This window comes from Onthophagus taurus, chromosome 2 (genome assembly GCF_036711975.1).
Source record: "Onthophagus taurus isolate NC chromosome 2, IU_Otau_3.0, whole genome shotgun sequence".
Lineage (NCBI taxonomy): Eukaryota > Metazoa > Arthropoda > Insecta > Coleoptera > Scarabaeidae > Onthophagus > Onthophagus taurus.
The window spans coordinates 13,302,456-13,320,509 of NC_091967.1; the positions used below are offsets into that span (position 1 = coordinate 13,302,456).

The 18,054-nt window shown below is 31.2% G+C and overlaps 2 protein-coding genes and 1 long non-coding RNA gene across 10 annotated transcripts in view; 1 reads left to right on the forward strand and 2 right to left on the reverse strand.

Annotated features, from left to right (window-relative positions):
• Nucleotides 1-1,086: 1,086 nt before the first annotated feature.
• LOC111425828 (uncharacterized) lies at nt 1,087-9,801 on the reverse strand. Of its 5 annotated transcripts, XM_023060086.2 has the most exons (8): nt 9,596-9,801; nt 8,361-8,606; nt 7,997-8,260; nt 2,517-2,707; nt 2,353-2,453; nt 2,056-2,298; nt 1,534-2,001; nt 1,087-1,480 (listed from the first exon to the last, which is right to left on the reverse strand). In XM_023060086.2, exons 2-8 carry the CDS (start codon nt 8,603-8,605, stop codon nt 1,148-1,150), a joined length of 1,845 nt encoding a protein of 614 aa, XP_022915854.1. In that variant the 5' UTR covers nt 8,606; nt 9,596-9,801; the 3' UTR covers nt 1,087-1,147. The 5 variants fall into 5 exon arrangements, with proteins under 5 accessions (XP_022915854.1, XP_022915853.1, XP_022915852.1 ...); XM_023060085.2 differs by having other exon boundaries at nt 2,062-2,298; nt 2,353-2,707; XM_023060084.2 differs by having other exon boundaries at nt 2,353-2,707.
• A 170-nt stretch (nt 9,802-9,971) lies between these two features.
• On the reverse strand, nt 9,972-10,818 carry LOC111425836 (uncharacterized). Its single transcript, XR_002707742.2, has 3 exons — nt 10,517-10,818; nt 10,280-10,370; nt 9,972-10,217 (listed from the first exon to the last, which is right to left on the reverse strand). It is a non-coding gene; the product is annotated as an uncharacterized lncRNA (long non-coding RNA).
• A 3,366-nt stretch (nt 10,819-14,184) lies between these two features.
• Nucleotides 14,185-18,054, forward strand: part of LOC111426012 (probable G-protein coupled receptor No18) — a 51,125-nt gene continuing 47,255 nt past the window's right edge. For all 4 annotated transcript variants that reach the window (XM_023060341.2, XM_023060345.2, XM_023060344.2 and 1 more), the window contains exon 1: nt 14,185-14,432. The gene's annotated coding sequence lies outside the window, so the exon portion shown is untranslated. The remainder of the gene's footprint in view (nt 14,433-18,054) is intronic.

Sequence of the window (18,054 nt, forward strand, 5' to 3'; positions counted from 1 at the left end):
GAAAAAAGTTTATGGCAAGAGTATCCAATAAAATGACTACTACATTCGGCCAGACATATATATCCGATTGATTTATAGAAAGCTAGATGTTCCATGCTAAGAACAAAATGTAAAAATGAATAATTAAGATCTTTTATTAACTCATCTGAATCTGAACTAAAATCCTCGTTATCATCATCGAAGGTTTTCGATCAATATTTTCGGTAACATCTTTCTTTTTGATCAAGCATAACACTTGACAAAACCTGTTCAGAGATATCTCAGGTATATGACTGACATGGTTTGTCATAAGTGTGACATAAGCTTTTACCGGAAATTTTATGAAAAGAAATTTTTTTTGCAATAAATCATTTTATTCACTTCAGGTGTAATATCTAAATTATTTAATAAAATTACCATGGCCCAGACAAAAACTATGTTGGATTTATGGTGTCGATTAACGTGTTAAAATGAAAAGTTCTTTTCTTACAATTCATGAAATCTTGTAAATTTTACCGAAAAAAACTGATACCCTTAAAATTTGTTTAATATTTTTCATGTCAAATAGAATCCTTCAATAGACAACAGATTTTGTCAAAAAATCGTCATCCAAAATCATGATACTACTATCAATAATCAAGTTTATTATAATATTTCTTGTCGTACTTGTACATATTGTACTAATTGCCTTAATAATCTGGTTGGGTAGGATGATTTACGTAACTGATTGTATAAGAAAACATGGGGAGAAAATCCGCAATTAATTTAATTAACAATTTTATTTTAAAGATGCACATAAAACACATTGTTTAAATACATTTGTTTGTTGCACTCCTTCTTCTTAATATCAAATAAAATTAATTTCTTATCGAATTGCTTTTTTGTTGCCTTCTGAGTCGCTGTAATAATAATCCATACATTGAAATATATGCACTATACAACCTAATACACCAAGTATTGTAGTTAATATAACTATGGAACAAATTACGGTGATCAAAATTAAAATTTTACTACACATTTTATTTTTGTTTTTACGACTTGACATTGATTTATTTTTTAAACATAAACGTCAAATTTTTAATTTATCAAAATTAAATTCTAAATGCCTGAATTATTTGTCAATATATTTATTTTATTAACTTGTATACATTGTGCACTGATTCTTTGGTTAAACATACGAATTCGAGCTACACGAATCAAGAAACCGTTCCAAATCTTCGAGTCTTCGTACTTCGCGTTGAATATGTTTCAAGTGACCCCATCTTAACTGTTTTAATTGCTTAACATATAAAGGCTCATCGGACATTTTACTACAAGAACAAGAGCTTGTTTGTGGTTTAGGTTCGCAGTCGTGATGCAAATTTCCGGCCGTACAAGAAGTTGAACTGGAGTTAAAAGTATCTGCTAAAGCTTGAGCTATTTCCACACATAGTTCTTTGTCCATTTTTCCAGCGGAATGTTTCTTTAATATGTCGACAGCTACACGGTGATCTATAGGATTCTAAAAGTTAATCCAAAATTATTTAACAATTACCGTTTAATTTATTAACTTACTTCTTTCGTCGAATATTTTTCACATAAATTCGTTCCAAAATGATTACTTAAAGCGTGATCAATTAAATTGACTACATAACTTTTAGTTCGGTGCAGTTCAAGAGCATCATCAACCAGCACTCTAGGAACAGTTGCGGTTCTTAACGATTTAATCGACTCAGCTGAACGATCATTATCATTTAATCTTTGAGAAGAAGCTTGTGAACATATACGTCTAAACGATTCGGGTTGAAGATCTAATGGATTTGAAACACAATCTTGCAGGTGTTCTTTAGTATGAACAGATTCACATTTTCTAATATCCTTTTCATTTGGAACATCTTGTTCTGGAACTTCAAATGGTTCCTCTTGGATAATTCCTGAAGTATGTTGAGAACATTGATTGTTTTGTTGAGTTTTTTTGATTACGTTGTTTTGAATTTCTTGATAGTTAAAACTTTTCGGAAGATCTTTTAAACCTTTTTCGCTCTAAAATTTAAAAAGAAAAATTTATTGAATCTAATTGAATCAATAACGCGTTACCCCTACTGTTCCATCCGTACTTCTTGGTGTTTTATCATCTTTTCCTTCATTATTGTTAGTGTTTGATTCTTGAGGTGGTTGTTTAAAATCACCCGATTCATTATTTGTAAAGCCATTAGCTTTAAGGTCAGCGAATAACATTTCTTCTAATGCATCGGAGGTAACTTCCTCTTGTTCTTTTTGAGTTTTTTGAGATTTTTGTTGTTTAAGTTTTTCTTGGGTTTCTTTTATTGTAGGAGGTATCTAAATAAATATAGAGATTACAAAAATATTTTTTTGTTGGCTCGTTTCAAAAACCTTAGGTTTTAACATTCTAACTAAATTAAGATCCGGTGGATTTCCAGCGAATTCAACCATATTCTTTTCAAAAATGTTTTCATATCTTTCTAAAGCAGCATCTAATTTAGATCGTGTAACATTTAAATTGTCTTTATTTAGTAATCGATTTTTATCCGTATTACCATAATGGGGATGGTGTTTACTTTGTGACTGGCTAATAGGAAAAACGTATTCATTTTGATAAAGGTGTGCATCTTGAGGAATTCGTTTATTTCGTTTGTTATAAACTGCGGGATCTGGTTGTGCCGCAACTGGTAAACATAAAGCTGATGGTCGTTTTATTGGAGCTGGTGTCGCTGGTCTTCGATAATACCTATAACAATAAAAATCGTTTATATCAAATTAAGTACTAAACGTACATAGTTCAATAATAAACAAAGTGTTTGTATGGTGTCTAATTGCATTTTCGTCTTCCTCGAATATAACAGCTGTACAAACCGTAACGTTTATGAAAATAAACTTGCAGGTACGCGTGTTAGAGTTGAATCAACGAAGGTAAACTTTCTTAAACAATAGGTAAACATTAATTTCCGCAACACTCTGAAAATGTTTATCAACTTACTAATGATTTATTTGATTACTAAGAATGTGATGTGAAATATGTAGTTGGAATCGATGAATAGCTTTGTAGTTGTTGATCGACTTCCTGATTTAGCTTTTCGTGTCAGTTTGCACGTTTGCTAATCCATTAACGTGTTTTTGAAACATACGCAACCATTAACGTAATTACAAGGTGATGGCGAGAATTATTATGAAAATTGCTGAATTGTTTTATAAATAAAAAAGCTAAATAAAAAAAATTGTGTACTGTATTTATTTTAAATCCCACATATTTAATTTTTAATATTATGAATGTTTTAGTGCTTTGTGTGGTGCATAATATACTACGATGGTTTTTTAAATAAAAACATTGGGACACCAACAGTATTGTAGTCTGTAAACTGAAAAAGCACAAAAAAATAATCCTGTATTTTAAATTCAGCTAGCTTTTAATATAAAATAAAATTGTTATTAATGCATTGCGTAGCAATAATTTATGAAATTTCATACTTTATTTTTATTTAACTACACAAATAATTAATGTAATGAAAACGGATGCTTGCTACACACTAATTAATAAACAGTAATGTTCCAATAACTTTTGTTAAAACCCGATTCTGGACTTCACAATTTTTTAAAATATTATACCTAAAATGGGTTTTTAAGATCAATTTTGTCAAAGTTTAAAAAGCTGCATTTATTTTAGCGGCTTTTTATTGAACAAGTTGAAATTGTAACAAGCCGAAACTGAGTGTTAGTGCTAACAATTCGTGCTTTTCATTTTTGTAGTAAATGCTTGGTACTGAAAGTTCCAGATGAAACGGCTGAAATTCAAGATACTTGAGCGTAGTGAAAAATGAGGTTCACTTCATATTCAATTTGCAATTTCTTGCATAGTATATTGTAAGAATAACTACGATGATAAAAAAATGTGATTGTTTATATTTGCTGTTCCAATGATATGGAAAGTAATAAGCACATTAACGATTGTTTTTACCATTGATGTTACTAGCAACAACTAATAAAATAATAAAGTAAGGTATCCTTGTCTTGCTCTACCATTAGGCTAGTAGGCTATGGTTTTGATCTTCTTGTCCCTAATTCAGGCTTCATTATGGAGAAAGCTACACTATTTGGCTTCGTATTCAAAACGAAAGACTTCTTGGCAGCAGGAACTTATAGCTTTAGTATACTGTTCAGACATTAATGGTTTGATGAACGAATTCGGAATTGGATATAAAAAGGATGAGATTCATCTAAAGGTCGTTCTACTACAAAATGAAATATCTATTTTTCTTATGTGAATAGAACATGTGAGTAATAAAACAGTTTGTGAGAGCCATACCCAAAGATGGATAAATTCCTAATCTGTCAGAAGAAAAGATAGTCATCATTTCTCTCATCATTTTCCTCAGCCTTTATTTGTGAATACTTTACTTACTTATTATTATTTTCTTGTATCATTTATTGATTTTGTGAAGCATCTTCTCCGATTTATCAACTGCTTCCAAGTCAATATTCTATGCTATAATAGCTTAAAGTTAAGTAATATTACCATCAGTAATCATTTACAATGAGTTAAAATGAAAACTATTCGAAATTTGCAAATATTTTGTTACATCGGAGTCCGCAACATCATTATTGAGGAATATTGATTTTCTAAAAAAAACAAAAAAATAGGTCTTCACGGCTGAGTTGGGTGAATTCGTCAGAACGAATTTGGGACAAATCGGTACCGCCCTTTAGAGACTATGATCCGTAAACCAATAATCGACTTGTAATGGCGCAGTAATATATTGGTACTATTCTGCAGTTGACAACATTATGGAGACACATCGAAATTGACTGATGAGTTAATATTTTTAATAAATACTATTTAAGCACATTTGAAAACTTAACCAATACCACCAAATCATCTTTAGGGATATGTATTTGATAGAAATTTGAAATTTAGTGTCTATGTATCACAAAACTGGCATTTAATGACATTAAATATAACTTCAACAACCTCAGGTCCAGTTAAAGGAAAGCATTATTCAACATAGTTAGGTAAGCATTACTCAACACAAATAAATCTCACCATACTCAAACTCTTATTCAGTATCTGCTGATCTTGACCTTACCCATATTGATCATAAAAGGGGAATATTAAAGAATTTAAATAAATATAAAAGCTTTCATCTTATCTATTTGTTTCTAGATAATATAATTTACCAACATACACAAAATATTTTCTAAAAGATAATATGGTGGAGGCGCCGGTATTTTCCTATAATTATAAAAAACTGTTATTTTAACGTCAATTTTAATTAATCCAAATAACAATCACAAAAAGTCTTTGTTTCTCTGATGGCAGGTATCCATCAAAAGGTATTATTCTATAAATAAATCATCCTTCCCACTACCCACGCGAAAGGCGCGTCAAGAAAAGCCACAAAAAGCCCCAAAAATTTATTCTTTGGTTTCGCCCTCGCATGTTATTCGAATAACATGGATTAAGCCGAAAGAAATACTAAAAATGGAACAAGAGAGAGAGAAAAGGCGTTTCGTATAAGAATTGAATACGAGAACGTCTCGTACCTTTTGTAGTCCGCACTTTTGTAATCTAACTTAAATCTTTACGTCGAGTCGGAGTCGTGTTTAGGTCATGGCCTTTTTTACCCGCACTATTTACATAATTAAGTAGTCTAACAGAAATGTATAATTTTATATACATACTCGTTTTACATACAATTTACAAATTTATGTGACGTATCTATTAAACGTATTCATTTACACCTAGTGTAAAACACTCCAAATGAATCTACAATATTTATTATTTTAATAAATCTGAAAATCACACCCTGATGAATGGGTTTTAATAAATCGATCGAACCATCCTGACATGTGCGAACGAACCGAACGGATAGATTACCAGCCAAAAATACAAAAAAGGCTATTATTTGAAACTGTCGTGCTCAAAAGTTTCTATTTTCTGTATTTATATAAAAAAGAACCTACGGTGGATGAGGAAAATCCGGGTAATCCACAATCTATTTTCCAGTTACGTAACGAATCTTAATTAAAGTCGACATGTCGTCCGGTAACGTCACAACCAATTCAGTAATTAATTATGCGAAATGAAAGGAAATTATTAAAGCCGTGAGCCGGAATTTCGCACGAGCGTTGATCCAATTAGTGGTAATATCGTATTTTCCCAGTTTGGTGGTCGAACGTAGAAACTGTGAATCGCAATTCGAAAATGTTATGCATTATTTCAACGGCAACAATTGAAATTTGAAATGAAATTTTGGATTTGATGATCGCAACTACGGTAATTGTTTTTTTGTTAAAGAAAGGAAATTGATCAACACGTTTAATTGCTTTGTGAATGCATTAAAGTTAAAGCGTTTTAGTTATTTTTGATCGCTATCCGACTTTTCACCTTGCGTGTATAAATAAAAATTAATATTTAATACACTAAAACAGCTATTACGTTTACATACTGTAAACAAACTATTAACATGTTCAATTATTGGTAAATCGAAAACTAATGATACAGTAATATCTTGTACCGAATCGCGGATATTTAACGATGTTTACGTTTCATTAGCCAGAGTGTTCCTGTTTACAACCGAATGTACATAATAAACTTTTTACACTTTACACTTTAGATAACATCTCAAAACATCATAATAACTTGGCTATTATATCGAAACGTTTAAAATGTAATTGAATTGAGTTTTGATTATTTATTTTAATAAACATCATATAAATTTGGAGTTAATGAATATTTAAAATTTAAGTTATAGAAGACTGTATTTTTAGAGAGGATATGCAATCTAGGAATCTGAGGAGTTAATAGAGCTATCTACATTAAAAAAGTTTTTTAAGTTTTTAAATGTTTTTGTATTTTGTCACTATTATCGCAATACTTTGAGGTGGAAGAATACCGAATCCGCCGGTAAAGAAGATTTGCACTATACTTCTGCATACATGATTAAAGATTAGATTAACAAATTTCTTCCAATTCTTCACGTAAAGGACAATGCTATATGAAAGATAGAGGGAACTCTAGCCCTTCAAATAGGCAGGTATCTACAAATCGGAATCATAATTTCAGATTTAAAAATGCTTGGAAGTTTTTCTAAAATCGATAAAAATACTCTACTATACTTCTTTTGTCTTGATTAATATCACAAATGTTTGGAAATCCTTAAAAAAGTTAGAGATTTTGCAAAGGGTTACATTAATTTTCAAATTATTTCTTTGAAGATTATTAGGAATCACTACATACCTCTCTGAGTCTTCCAGAAAATTGTCCATTAGCCTCTAAAAAGTTGCTGAGCTTATTCGTTATTTAACGCAAAAATTTCATATACCTAGTAGTTATTACTTTTCGCAATAAGATCCATATTATACATACTTCTTTTTATGCCCATATTTATTACTTCTTATTTCTTTATAGTGACACCAGTATAAATTGATTTTGAACATATTGTGATCACGTTTTAGGCATACTACAATACTAGGCTATACTTGGCAAACTACTTGTGGTATGTTTGGACTTCAAGAATATACTACAATAGTGCCATAACCTCTCAAAAAGTATAAAAATGTCATTCTGGCCTCAAGTATGCACCATGGACTAGATAAATACAAGCCCGAAAATATTCCACCAAGGTTAGGGTGGACATTGTTGATGAACTCCATACAACCTATAATGCAGCTTAGAATACCAAAAGCTGACCATTATCAATATTTTATGCCTTTATGAATGTGGCAGGAATTAACTCCAAAATTAAATGTATGCTCTTAATGCTTCTACAGCAGATCAAGAATCTAAGAGGACTGCTATATACATTCATCGGTCTGTAAGAATCACTGTAGCATTTCTATCCAGTTTGATATGAACTTGGCGCACTTGTTAAGCTAGTTGAGTTTGGGAAGATTACTGGATATATTCTCCCTAATATCCTATTTAAGATATTGAATCTTCGGTTTGTTTATTTATTAATTATTAAGCACTATCTTTTTAAACTATTTAAATATGATTTTATAATTTATTAAAAAAATTACTTACTTTGGAGTTCTTACTGTAATAGGATGTCTTCTAACACCAACATTAGATCTAACAACCGTTGCAGATGGAATGGACGCGGGAACTGCATTTCTTGGCAAAGACGTAACCAATTGATGAGTACTTCTATAAGTCGGTTGATGTGGATTAAAAACTTCTGTTCTTTCCGGCGAATAATATCTCGGTTGTTCAGCGATAACAGGCATTCGTTTTCTATACGTAGACGCCCTAATCATTTGAGGTTGCCGCATTGGTTCGTAATAATACCTAAGAAAACGAAAGATAACTGTATGGATTATAACGGTTTCACATTCGGGTAAGACTAATTTTTTTAAATGAAATTACAAAAAACGTATCGTTTACTCACTCAGGTGGCGGGGGAGCATGTAAAAAGTGATTGTAATGATTTTGTGCCACCGGCAAAGCCATCGCTTTCCGTCGATATAATTCCGTGATATCCGGATTTCCTGCTGTGATTAAATGTGGTGCCGCATCAGATAATCCTTCGCTTTCGGAATAATCACCTATATAACCTTCCATTTCATCGTAAAAGTATTGATGAGGTGGAGGTGCAGGAAGTCCTGTATATGAATAAGATCCTGGTCGAGACATACTAAAAAGAAATCAAGTATTTTAACTTTTCCAATTTCTCTTTACATTTTAATATCCGCCAGTGTTAATTTAAAACTTCAAATGCTTTATTAAATCTACTTTTTTACATTTTCATTTGAATAGTTGAATAGCTTTTAATAACACTGTTTTATAGAGCACAAATTTAATATGCAGCAACTAAAAAAATTGTTCTAATAAAAGTTTATCTACAAAAACTGATGTAAAAGAAAGTTACGTTAACTTAACGGAGGTGGAAAAGATGTCTTAAAGATGCTATCATATTCTGTGACAACACAAGCTCTACAATATGTGCACCTCATTTTATAAGCGGCGTAATAAAGCGAATTATCGCACCCGTTTTATTTTTGTTCTACCTGGCGATATTAATACCAACTTCCATAAAACATGAGTACAAAGTAAAACCTTGTTATTAAAAGTGTTGAATGATTGCATGTCTGATAAGCTTCTATATTTCTAGTTAGGAAATTAAGGGAAAAGTAGAACATTGACGTAAAATTTAATTTATTGTGAAGGGTTTCTATTTAAACACTAAACTTTCTGCAGCATAACAAAAAATGATGTGTAAATATATAAAGTTTCAGTTTTTTCATAACTTTTCCTTGAAATCCTTAAAAATATAATATTACTTTTTTACATTTCATTTCATTTCTGATAAGTGAATCCTCAAATATTTATAAGACGACCTAGTTCGCAAACTTTCAGTATTTCTTGGGGGTAACTCCATTACGAAGTTAGCAAAGGTCTCCCGGAAGGGTCCCCAAAGCTCATAATAGAAAAATAGCCAAGCAAGATGGGAAAGCCCTCCATGAATGACAGATGGCAAAGAATTGACAGTTGAATTAGAAAGTTTCCGGCCACTTCAGGTCACCTTTATCACATAGCATACCAATGCCGAAAGGCAAAACTTTGTACGTGTTCTTCCGGGGCCAAAGGACTTTTCTTTTCTTTAACGACTATTTTCCAACTTACCTTTGAATCTTTTTTATAAGACTTGAACGCCGAATACGTTGCAAACACTACAGGTACCTCGAGAACACAAGAAGAGAATCACAGGTTTCGCGGACATTTACGTATCACTGACAGAAATAATACTGTCTGTTGTTTGTGTGACAAATAATTTAGATCACTGAGATGGATTCGAACGCGACATGAAGGTGGATAAATTTTAATTGTTCAATCTGACACCACTGTCAAAACGAATACACAATCGTACTGTGATCTTAATTTACTAAGCAATAAATCTACAAAAATTAGTTAAAAAAAAGTTGATTATCTTTTCCGTTCCATCTAATAAAAATGTGAGAATTATAACTGGATTCAAAAAAAAAAACAGAATTCGGTTTTACAAGTCAATTTATGTGGATTACAAAGAAACGAATCGACAATTAAATCTGCCAATCACAATACTTTTATCTCTATAAATCGGTGAACAACAAATAAATTTTATTTCGATGGTAAAAACGTTGTATTAAAAAACGGCAATGAGTTTATTTATTTTATTTGTTTGTTGGTGGTGGAGCAATTCCTCAATGGTTAAAACATCAACATATTTCAAATTTATAACCTTTTTCGATTGATTGATAATTTCACTCTATAAATTTAAATTAAATTAAATTAATTATGTAAATATAAATTTTTTAATTGAACATGTACCTCGACATCTATGCAGCATTTCATCAAGCGTGTCATAATCTCTAATTTGAGGCACCAAGATTAGGCTTATGGCGGAGAACATCTAAAAATTCTGAAAAGTCATCATTTAGGAAATTAAGCTCTATTGAACGTTTAGTGCACACAACAATAAAACGACGCTTATAATTGAAGTGCTGCTATTTCTGCATCATGAATCAAGATTAATGAAACTATGATGCACTACAAACTGATACATACGTGCATGCACCGAAGAAGATTAACTTAGACAGGATTGAAGAGAGTATTTACGGAGTGTTATTTGAACGCTGTAAAACATATGGGTGATGGGTTCTGTGTTAATTATCTCAACTCATCACATCCCGACTGCCTCCACACAGATTACTAATTGCCTCATAAAGGCATCAGTAGTTTAAAACACCGTCAATCGTTAATGTCAAAGTTGTTATCCAAACAAAATTGTCTCTCGAACTTCTGTTACTTGCTCATTGTTAGTGCTTGTGTACTCCATTAACTATGCATTAATTAACAGATTAGCAAAAAGAGGTATGTTGAATATTGGAACCATCCGGCAACTATCTAATGAATTATTCACATCTAATTAAACTATGAGTGCGTTATAACTTAGCAAGTTATCTCATATAGAAAAAAATAATCGATAGCAACAGCATTTATCTACTGGTTAAATGCGCATATAGCGAAGGGTTAAGCAAGTACAAACACTGACACATCGCGGATGCACAATGCAAAAAAATCGTACGTGAATAAAACAGTTCACAGAAATCGATATTTAGCGAAAACTAGAATACGTATGAAGCGAATTTAATAGTTGTGCTGTTCGTGTTGTTAAATTTGGCATAAGACTAACAATAAGATTTATAATTTTTCCTATAGGGGATAATTGCCCATATTTTATAAAAATTTTATATCATGAATTTTTTGTCATCTATGATGTGATCTAAATGATGATATGATAATCAAATAGTTTCCAATATTATTGTTATTACAATAAAACATGTAAATTTGATTTGTTAATATAATATAATATATAAATTCCTATAGCAAATATAACCACAAAAATACATTTTATTAAAAAGTAATGAAATTGTTAAACAATATTCACAAAATGCAGTGAATTTGGAGAGATAAATGTTATCGTAACGATCCATAAATTGTTGACGTATTAAAATGGGAGAAATAGTGAGGTGTACAGACAGTCGATAGCAAAAACAAATACTATCCCGTATCACAAACCGTGCAGTATGCGGGTTCTCCAAAACAGGAAACGTTTATTTATCGTCCCGTTTCATTACACAACGCGGTTTTATTCCCAAATAATTTTACCACTTTTACGTTGCAACTCTATAAAGTAGTGCGAATAAATTTCAAGAAGAAGTCGAATAACCTACTTTTCAACAGTTATATTCTTTGATGTTTATGAAACTTAAGAAACAACTTCGAAATAGGAAAACTACAAAATTCATTTCACATTAATTGTTTGAGTATTTTAAACTTTTACAATTAAAATGTTATAATAAATTTAAGTTATTATACTTTTTTGATAAGTTGGATTAATAATGTTTACAACCATATTTCTTGATGTCACCGGATATCGTTGTATCCGGTAGTGACATATACACACGTTCGCTTCTATAAAGAAGAGTAATTTTCATATTAGAATTCATTATTCGTGCAATATTCGACCATTGATCTAATTTGACGATTAAAGCATCATCAGCACAAATAATTATTATTAAACACGATTATAATAGATTTTTCAATGATATTTTTTTGGAATATCATGAAATTTTATGAGGTATAACTTTATCAAAAGAGATCTGATAATTGGTATAAATATAATTTATTGTAGAAATATTAAATTTGGCAATTAGTTCTATCATTATACACAACATGTTTCAAAAATAAATTGCCAATTAAAATATCATCAAATAAAGTCTTTGTTTGATATGCAGATTTCATATTTTCTTCAAATAAATGAATTCGTTCGATAAAAACATACAACAATCCAACGCTGAATAATAATTAACATTAGACCTAGAACTACACAGTTCCAAAACTAGTGTTAGATCTAGTTTTAGTTCAATGAAAAATATACAACAATCAAACGCTGAATAACAACTAAAACTAGAGTTAACACTAGCAGTAGAACCAACACTAGACCTAGAACTAGAATCATTCGGGTTTAGGCGTACGTCTATTAAGACGGCTAAACCCGAATGTTTCTAGTTCTAGGTCTAGTGTTAGGTCCACTTCTAGTTCAATAAAGATATACAACAATCTACCATTAAATAACAATTAAAACTGAAACTAACACTAGCATGGGAACTAACACTAGACCTAGAACTAGAATCATTCGGGTTTAGCCGTACGTCTCTTAAGACGGCATACAACATACAACAATCCAACGCTGAATAATAATTAACACTAGACCTAGAACTACACAGTTCCAAAACTAATGTTAGATCTAGTTTTACTTCAATGAAAAATATACAACAATCAAACGCTGAATAACAACTAAAACTAGAGCTAACACTAGCATTAGAACCAACACTAGACCTAGATCTAGAATCATTCGGGTTTAGCCGTACGTCTATTAAGACGGCTAAACCCGAATGTTTCTAATTCTAGGTCTAGTGATAGGTCCACTTCTAGTTCAATAAAGATATACAACAATCTACCATTGAATAACAATTAAAATTAGAACTAACACTAGCGTGGGAACTAACACTAGACCTAGAACTAGAAACATAGATTTTTAGCAAATACTTTTCGTAAATAGTAAATAAGGAAAATAATTCATAAAAGCAAGTTGTTAAAAAACTAGTAATCTTTGGAAAATTAGATAACCTTCGAAAAATTATGTGTCAACTTTGGGAGAAAAGAAAAACAAGAAAAGTTATCGAACAAAATTTAGGCAGTCTAAATATTATAGGATGTGTCAAAGCACCATCTTAAGGATAATTAATCATTACGTTTATGATTTATCCCTAGTACTTCTTTTTTTAGATTACTTTATAATTCGGGACGATAATGATAATTAATTAATCACGGCTATTTTAATATAAGTTAAAATTGTTATTTTTTTGCACATTAAAAAAAAGCGTTAAATCGCCAGGATTTAAACAAAATCGTGCCATGCAGTTTAATCTATTTGAATAACACAAATATGAAACAATTTCCACAGTTCCAAAGCTTTTAGTGTTATCCACAAACATTTTTAGAGATTCATGTCGCACATTGAAGAATACTCAAAAAAAGATAATAATGTGTGTTATTGGAAACAGTGCATACTTTTATCTGACAAAGCCCGTCTGTATAATCGATATTACAGCCGCATAGGGTTTTGTGTCTCTATTTGAAACGAACTGAAAACCGTAACTGTCTACGATCTCGGAAATCTTGTTACGAGATAATTTATTTTTTATTTTCCATCACGCTATTCTGTATTATATTAAATTTAAAAACTACAAAATCAATCTAATGTGATTATAAGCGATAATGTCAAAGCTATGGGTGATGTAAAAATATTGAAATTTCCCCTGAAAACTCCATCGTAACCCTACCGAGTCTATCGACCTAATTAAGCATTCTCAATTAAGGTCATCGACTCCTAATGACATTATGAATATAATAACACTTTGGCCTTACTCTTCAAGAAAGGGTTAGTTATATGTCCCTTTACTTAAATAGTTACGTCAAAAAAATTATTTACTAACAATTATTTGTCATTGATTAAAAATCTTTAATTTTTTCAAAATTTCTAAATCATGATTAATGAAATTGAGTTTTTATGGAGATCTTTACTAACGTTGTTAGTGCGTCTCTTTGGTTGGGGTAGAAACCAGAAGCGTCGCGACGCTTCGTTCAGTCGTCGTTGAATCCTTCGGGCGTGAGGACGACGTCGGAACAAAACGACGCAAACGCTAACGCTCGTGACTTTTAAGTTAAAACTTAAAAGTTCGTCAAATTCGTTCTACAAAGCTAACATCATTTTCTGCGGTATTCTTGACGATCTTCCGGTCTTATACCGTAGTGGACAGAAACGAGTAGTTCTTAAGGACAAAGTTGACAAAAACTTTCGTGTTCAGAAAAGAATTTTAGCCATTGTTCGCATGATTACCTTCCATACTTGATGGTAAGTTAAAATTTAAAAAAAATATGTTGTTTAAATAATTCATAAATAAATTAATTAATCTTAAAGTTTAAGTAAGAATTATTATTTTTGGAGGATTTTTGTTTTTATTGTTTACAATAAAACTCTATTAAAAATATAACCCCTATAAAGATAAATTTACTGTCTCAAATTTCCAAGTTTAATATCTACGCAATATTATATTTGCACAAACAACAACTCGATGAGAAGTCTTGGAAGATCATATATGGTGCATTGTGATGCATAATCCGACTATTACTAAGATATGTTTCATATATACTCCTCTAAAGAGATCTTTGAATTATTCACTCTTTCTCAATATTTCAAAGGAACTAGTTTTATGAATCGTTTTGTGTTGTGATGAAAGAAACTCGACTGTTTGATATACACAGATAAAAAAAAAGTTCGTGTACGTTTCATTTATGGTGTTCAATAGGGATATTTTCGAGCAAAATACATAAAACATCAAAGATGATCCGGACAAATCAATTTGCACGTACCTATTAATAGCCTAATTCGCTAACGGGAAGCTTTGATTTATACTTTGGCGAAAACGCAAAAGGTCGAATTGTTGCAATGACTGACAGGGTTTATTTTCGTCATATCGCTATTCCATATCTAACAGGAATCGCGGTAAATTATATTATCTTGATTACCCGGGCTATTAACGTGGGTAAAGTACTGACATGTAATCAATATCCAGTAGTAACACAATAAAAATATGGTACCTACTATTATAATCAAAATATTATAATCAAAATATTATAATTCATAAAATTATGAATAAAATATAAATTAAAATTAACAAGAAATGATTTAATAAACTCAGAAAAATTAGTGTTTGTTCTTTTATACATACTCTTGGCAATTTTCCGCGGCACAGCTTGCACTCATTAGCAGAATTTGCAGACCTCATTTAGGATTTAGTGCTAAAATGTAAGGATGTGTTCATTCTTAGCTTAAATTTTTTAAATAAAGCAACAGTTTTAATTAATAAAGTTGTATAAATTATTTATATTTATTTTTTACTTTGTTGTTTCTTTGTTTCTTCAATAATTAGTTGTTCTGGAAAATACTTTTTCGACTTAGTTCGATATATATTATATTTTAAAAGAAAGATGCCTCACCATTTCAATCATTAATCGTGGTCACTGACGTTAACTTGATGCTGTATTGAAGTATAAGGTACTGAATAAGAACTCCGCACACCATATAGGAAAGAAATGAGCCACATAACTCAGCCAATTTTTATAGCTTTCCTAAATCTCATAAACAATGGATTTCTCTAAACCCAAATATATCATTCATTCTCTTCGATGTTTTGCAGTTTTACTAAGGAATTGGACTGAGAATAATATTATTAATAAAACTTTCAATGCTTGTTGGTTTTTTCATTAAGGTTTTTCATTCATAAGATTGCTTGCCTTACCAGTCTTGTTCCAGCTCTCCTCTTCAACTACTTCAAACTTCGATAACCCACCCAATTACAAATAAGGTGTACCTACATTTAGTGAACTTTCTCTAAATATTCTCTTAAATTATAAAAGAAATAAATTGTATTTACTGGCATTGCCATTTATTCGGATTGCTTAAAGCCGAGAATTGTCATCAGGTTTGGTCAGATTTGGTATTAATTGCTGCCCCTTAGTGTAGATGCGTAATTCTGCAGATAAAGTTTCAAGAACGTCTATAAAATATTATTTGTTAAGCTTTTCAAAATAAACTTCAGTCGCAGCGATAAACTCAGAGAAACATAAAGTGCTCGTTGGACGCGGCAACAATGTAAGCGCAATTTATGCAATTTAACAGCAACGATTCTGGATGAATACGGTGTTGTAATGCAACTTTCTAGTTTGGCAAGTAGAAAGCCAATTCGGCAAATTTTTTCTGTCCCGTGACTATTTTTTCAGCGTCTTGTACATTATCTCACTACTATAGCTATAGTCATTTCTAAAGATTTCCTCAACAATGATGTTTGTTAGACAATCGAGGTACTTCTTATCAAGGACAGATTTCGTTAAAGAAATATCTCACAGAAGCCAGAATAATTACAGATGCGATTTTGTCCATTGTGGGTCTACTTTTCACACTGCCTTAATTTGAGAATAACGACTGTAGCTTTGATTGTTTTTTGTTTCTTAATTAGGAAGTTTGAAAATTACGGAAGAAGATATTTTTTCGTGTCGTTCTCGAAGAAGTTTTCAACACGCTACATTTTCCTTCCACTACAGCGAATTCTTTTGTATTGTTGCACACAACACCACATCTATGTTGTCTTAAGAATTTTCTGCTCACAGAGTTAATACTGTTGTCTGGATAAGGCTAAGTTGATGACAGATAATCCTGATTATTATTTTACTTTTGATGTTGATTTCAACGTTTTAATGGCAGTTTACGAAGATACGAGTTCCAATTCTCAGTAACTTTTCTGCCAAACAGTTGGTTTCGTCCATTTTTGATTTATTTAACATTTAGTAGTAAGTTAGCTTTGGTTTAGTGTGAACCTTTAAGCATGCTTTCAACTGGAGAGATTTGGTCTTATTTTGCAGCATGAATTCAACATTTTTATTTACAATGAAGGCTTTACTGAAGCTGAGCAACGTACTTAGACCGATTGATCGGTGTATATCAGATTGTTATGAACACCTTCTTTGAGCATCTTGAAGAGATTAAATTTTTTATTATCAGCATCATTTGATCATGTTAATGGTTCAAATGGTAGAAAAGTATCCAGTATAATACCGGATTTTAATCGTGGAATCTCAACATTCACTTACACCCATGTCCAAAGTGATGGAAATCGACTTTACATTCGGGATTTGTGAAACGATATTGATATACGTTAATTCAGAGGTGAACGGGTCAATCTATAATTGCCATAACGTTGATCATAAGGATTATTGTTCAGAACGATTTCAGAACTGATATTATAGTAATGGGGAAAGTTAGGGTTTGGGAAATGAGAAAATTTAAACGTTCTCGATGATGCGATAGATGAACGTACTTATTTCGATGTTTTTAGTTTATGACAGAAATTTTAAGGTTTATTGTTTATCGAATTATTTTAACAGCAAGCTAGTTAGTTGTATTGGATACCAAAAAGATGGTGTAGTTTGGCCAAACACATTATTCGTACATCTGTCCTCCTTAGTGTACTACATTATTATCCGATTAATATTTCAGACTCTTGTAGATGAAGAACTTGAAAAAAGATGTTGTATTTGCGCATCGCGGAGTCTTCAGATAGTCCTTAGAGCAGTGGTGTCTATATGTGTATTTTTTTAAATTTCATTTGTCTACGCTGATTAAGATGGATCAATAATTAAAAAAGTTGTACTGTTTTTGTAGTGCTAAATTGCGATATCTCTCAATTTACTTACAATTAGTCTCAGCAATCGTGTGACAATTCTGAATATAAGGATGCTTTTCATATTCTGAAGAAACTAAAACTAGAAACTTTCTAACAACTTTAGGGTTGAGATATGTTCATTTATACATAGCTAATGTTACAATACTAATTTTCATCTTTAAAACACAAACTTGACTTATTAATAGAACAAAAAACGAAAAATCGCAAAAAGTTCTCATTTTGGCTTACCTTTTT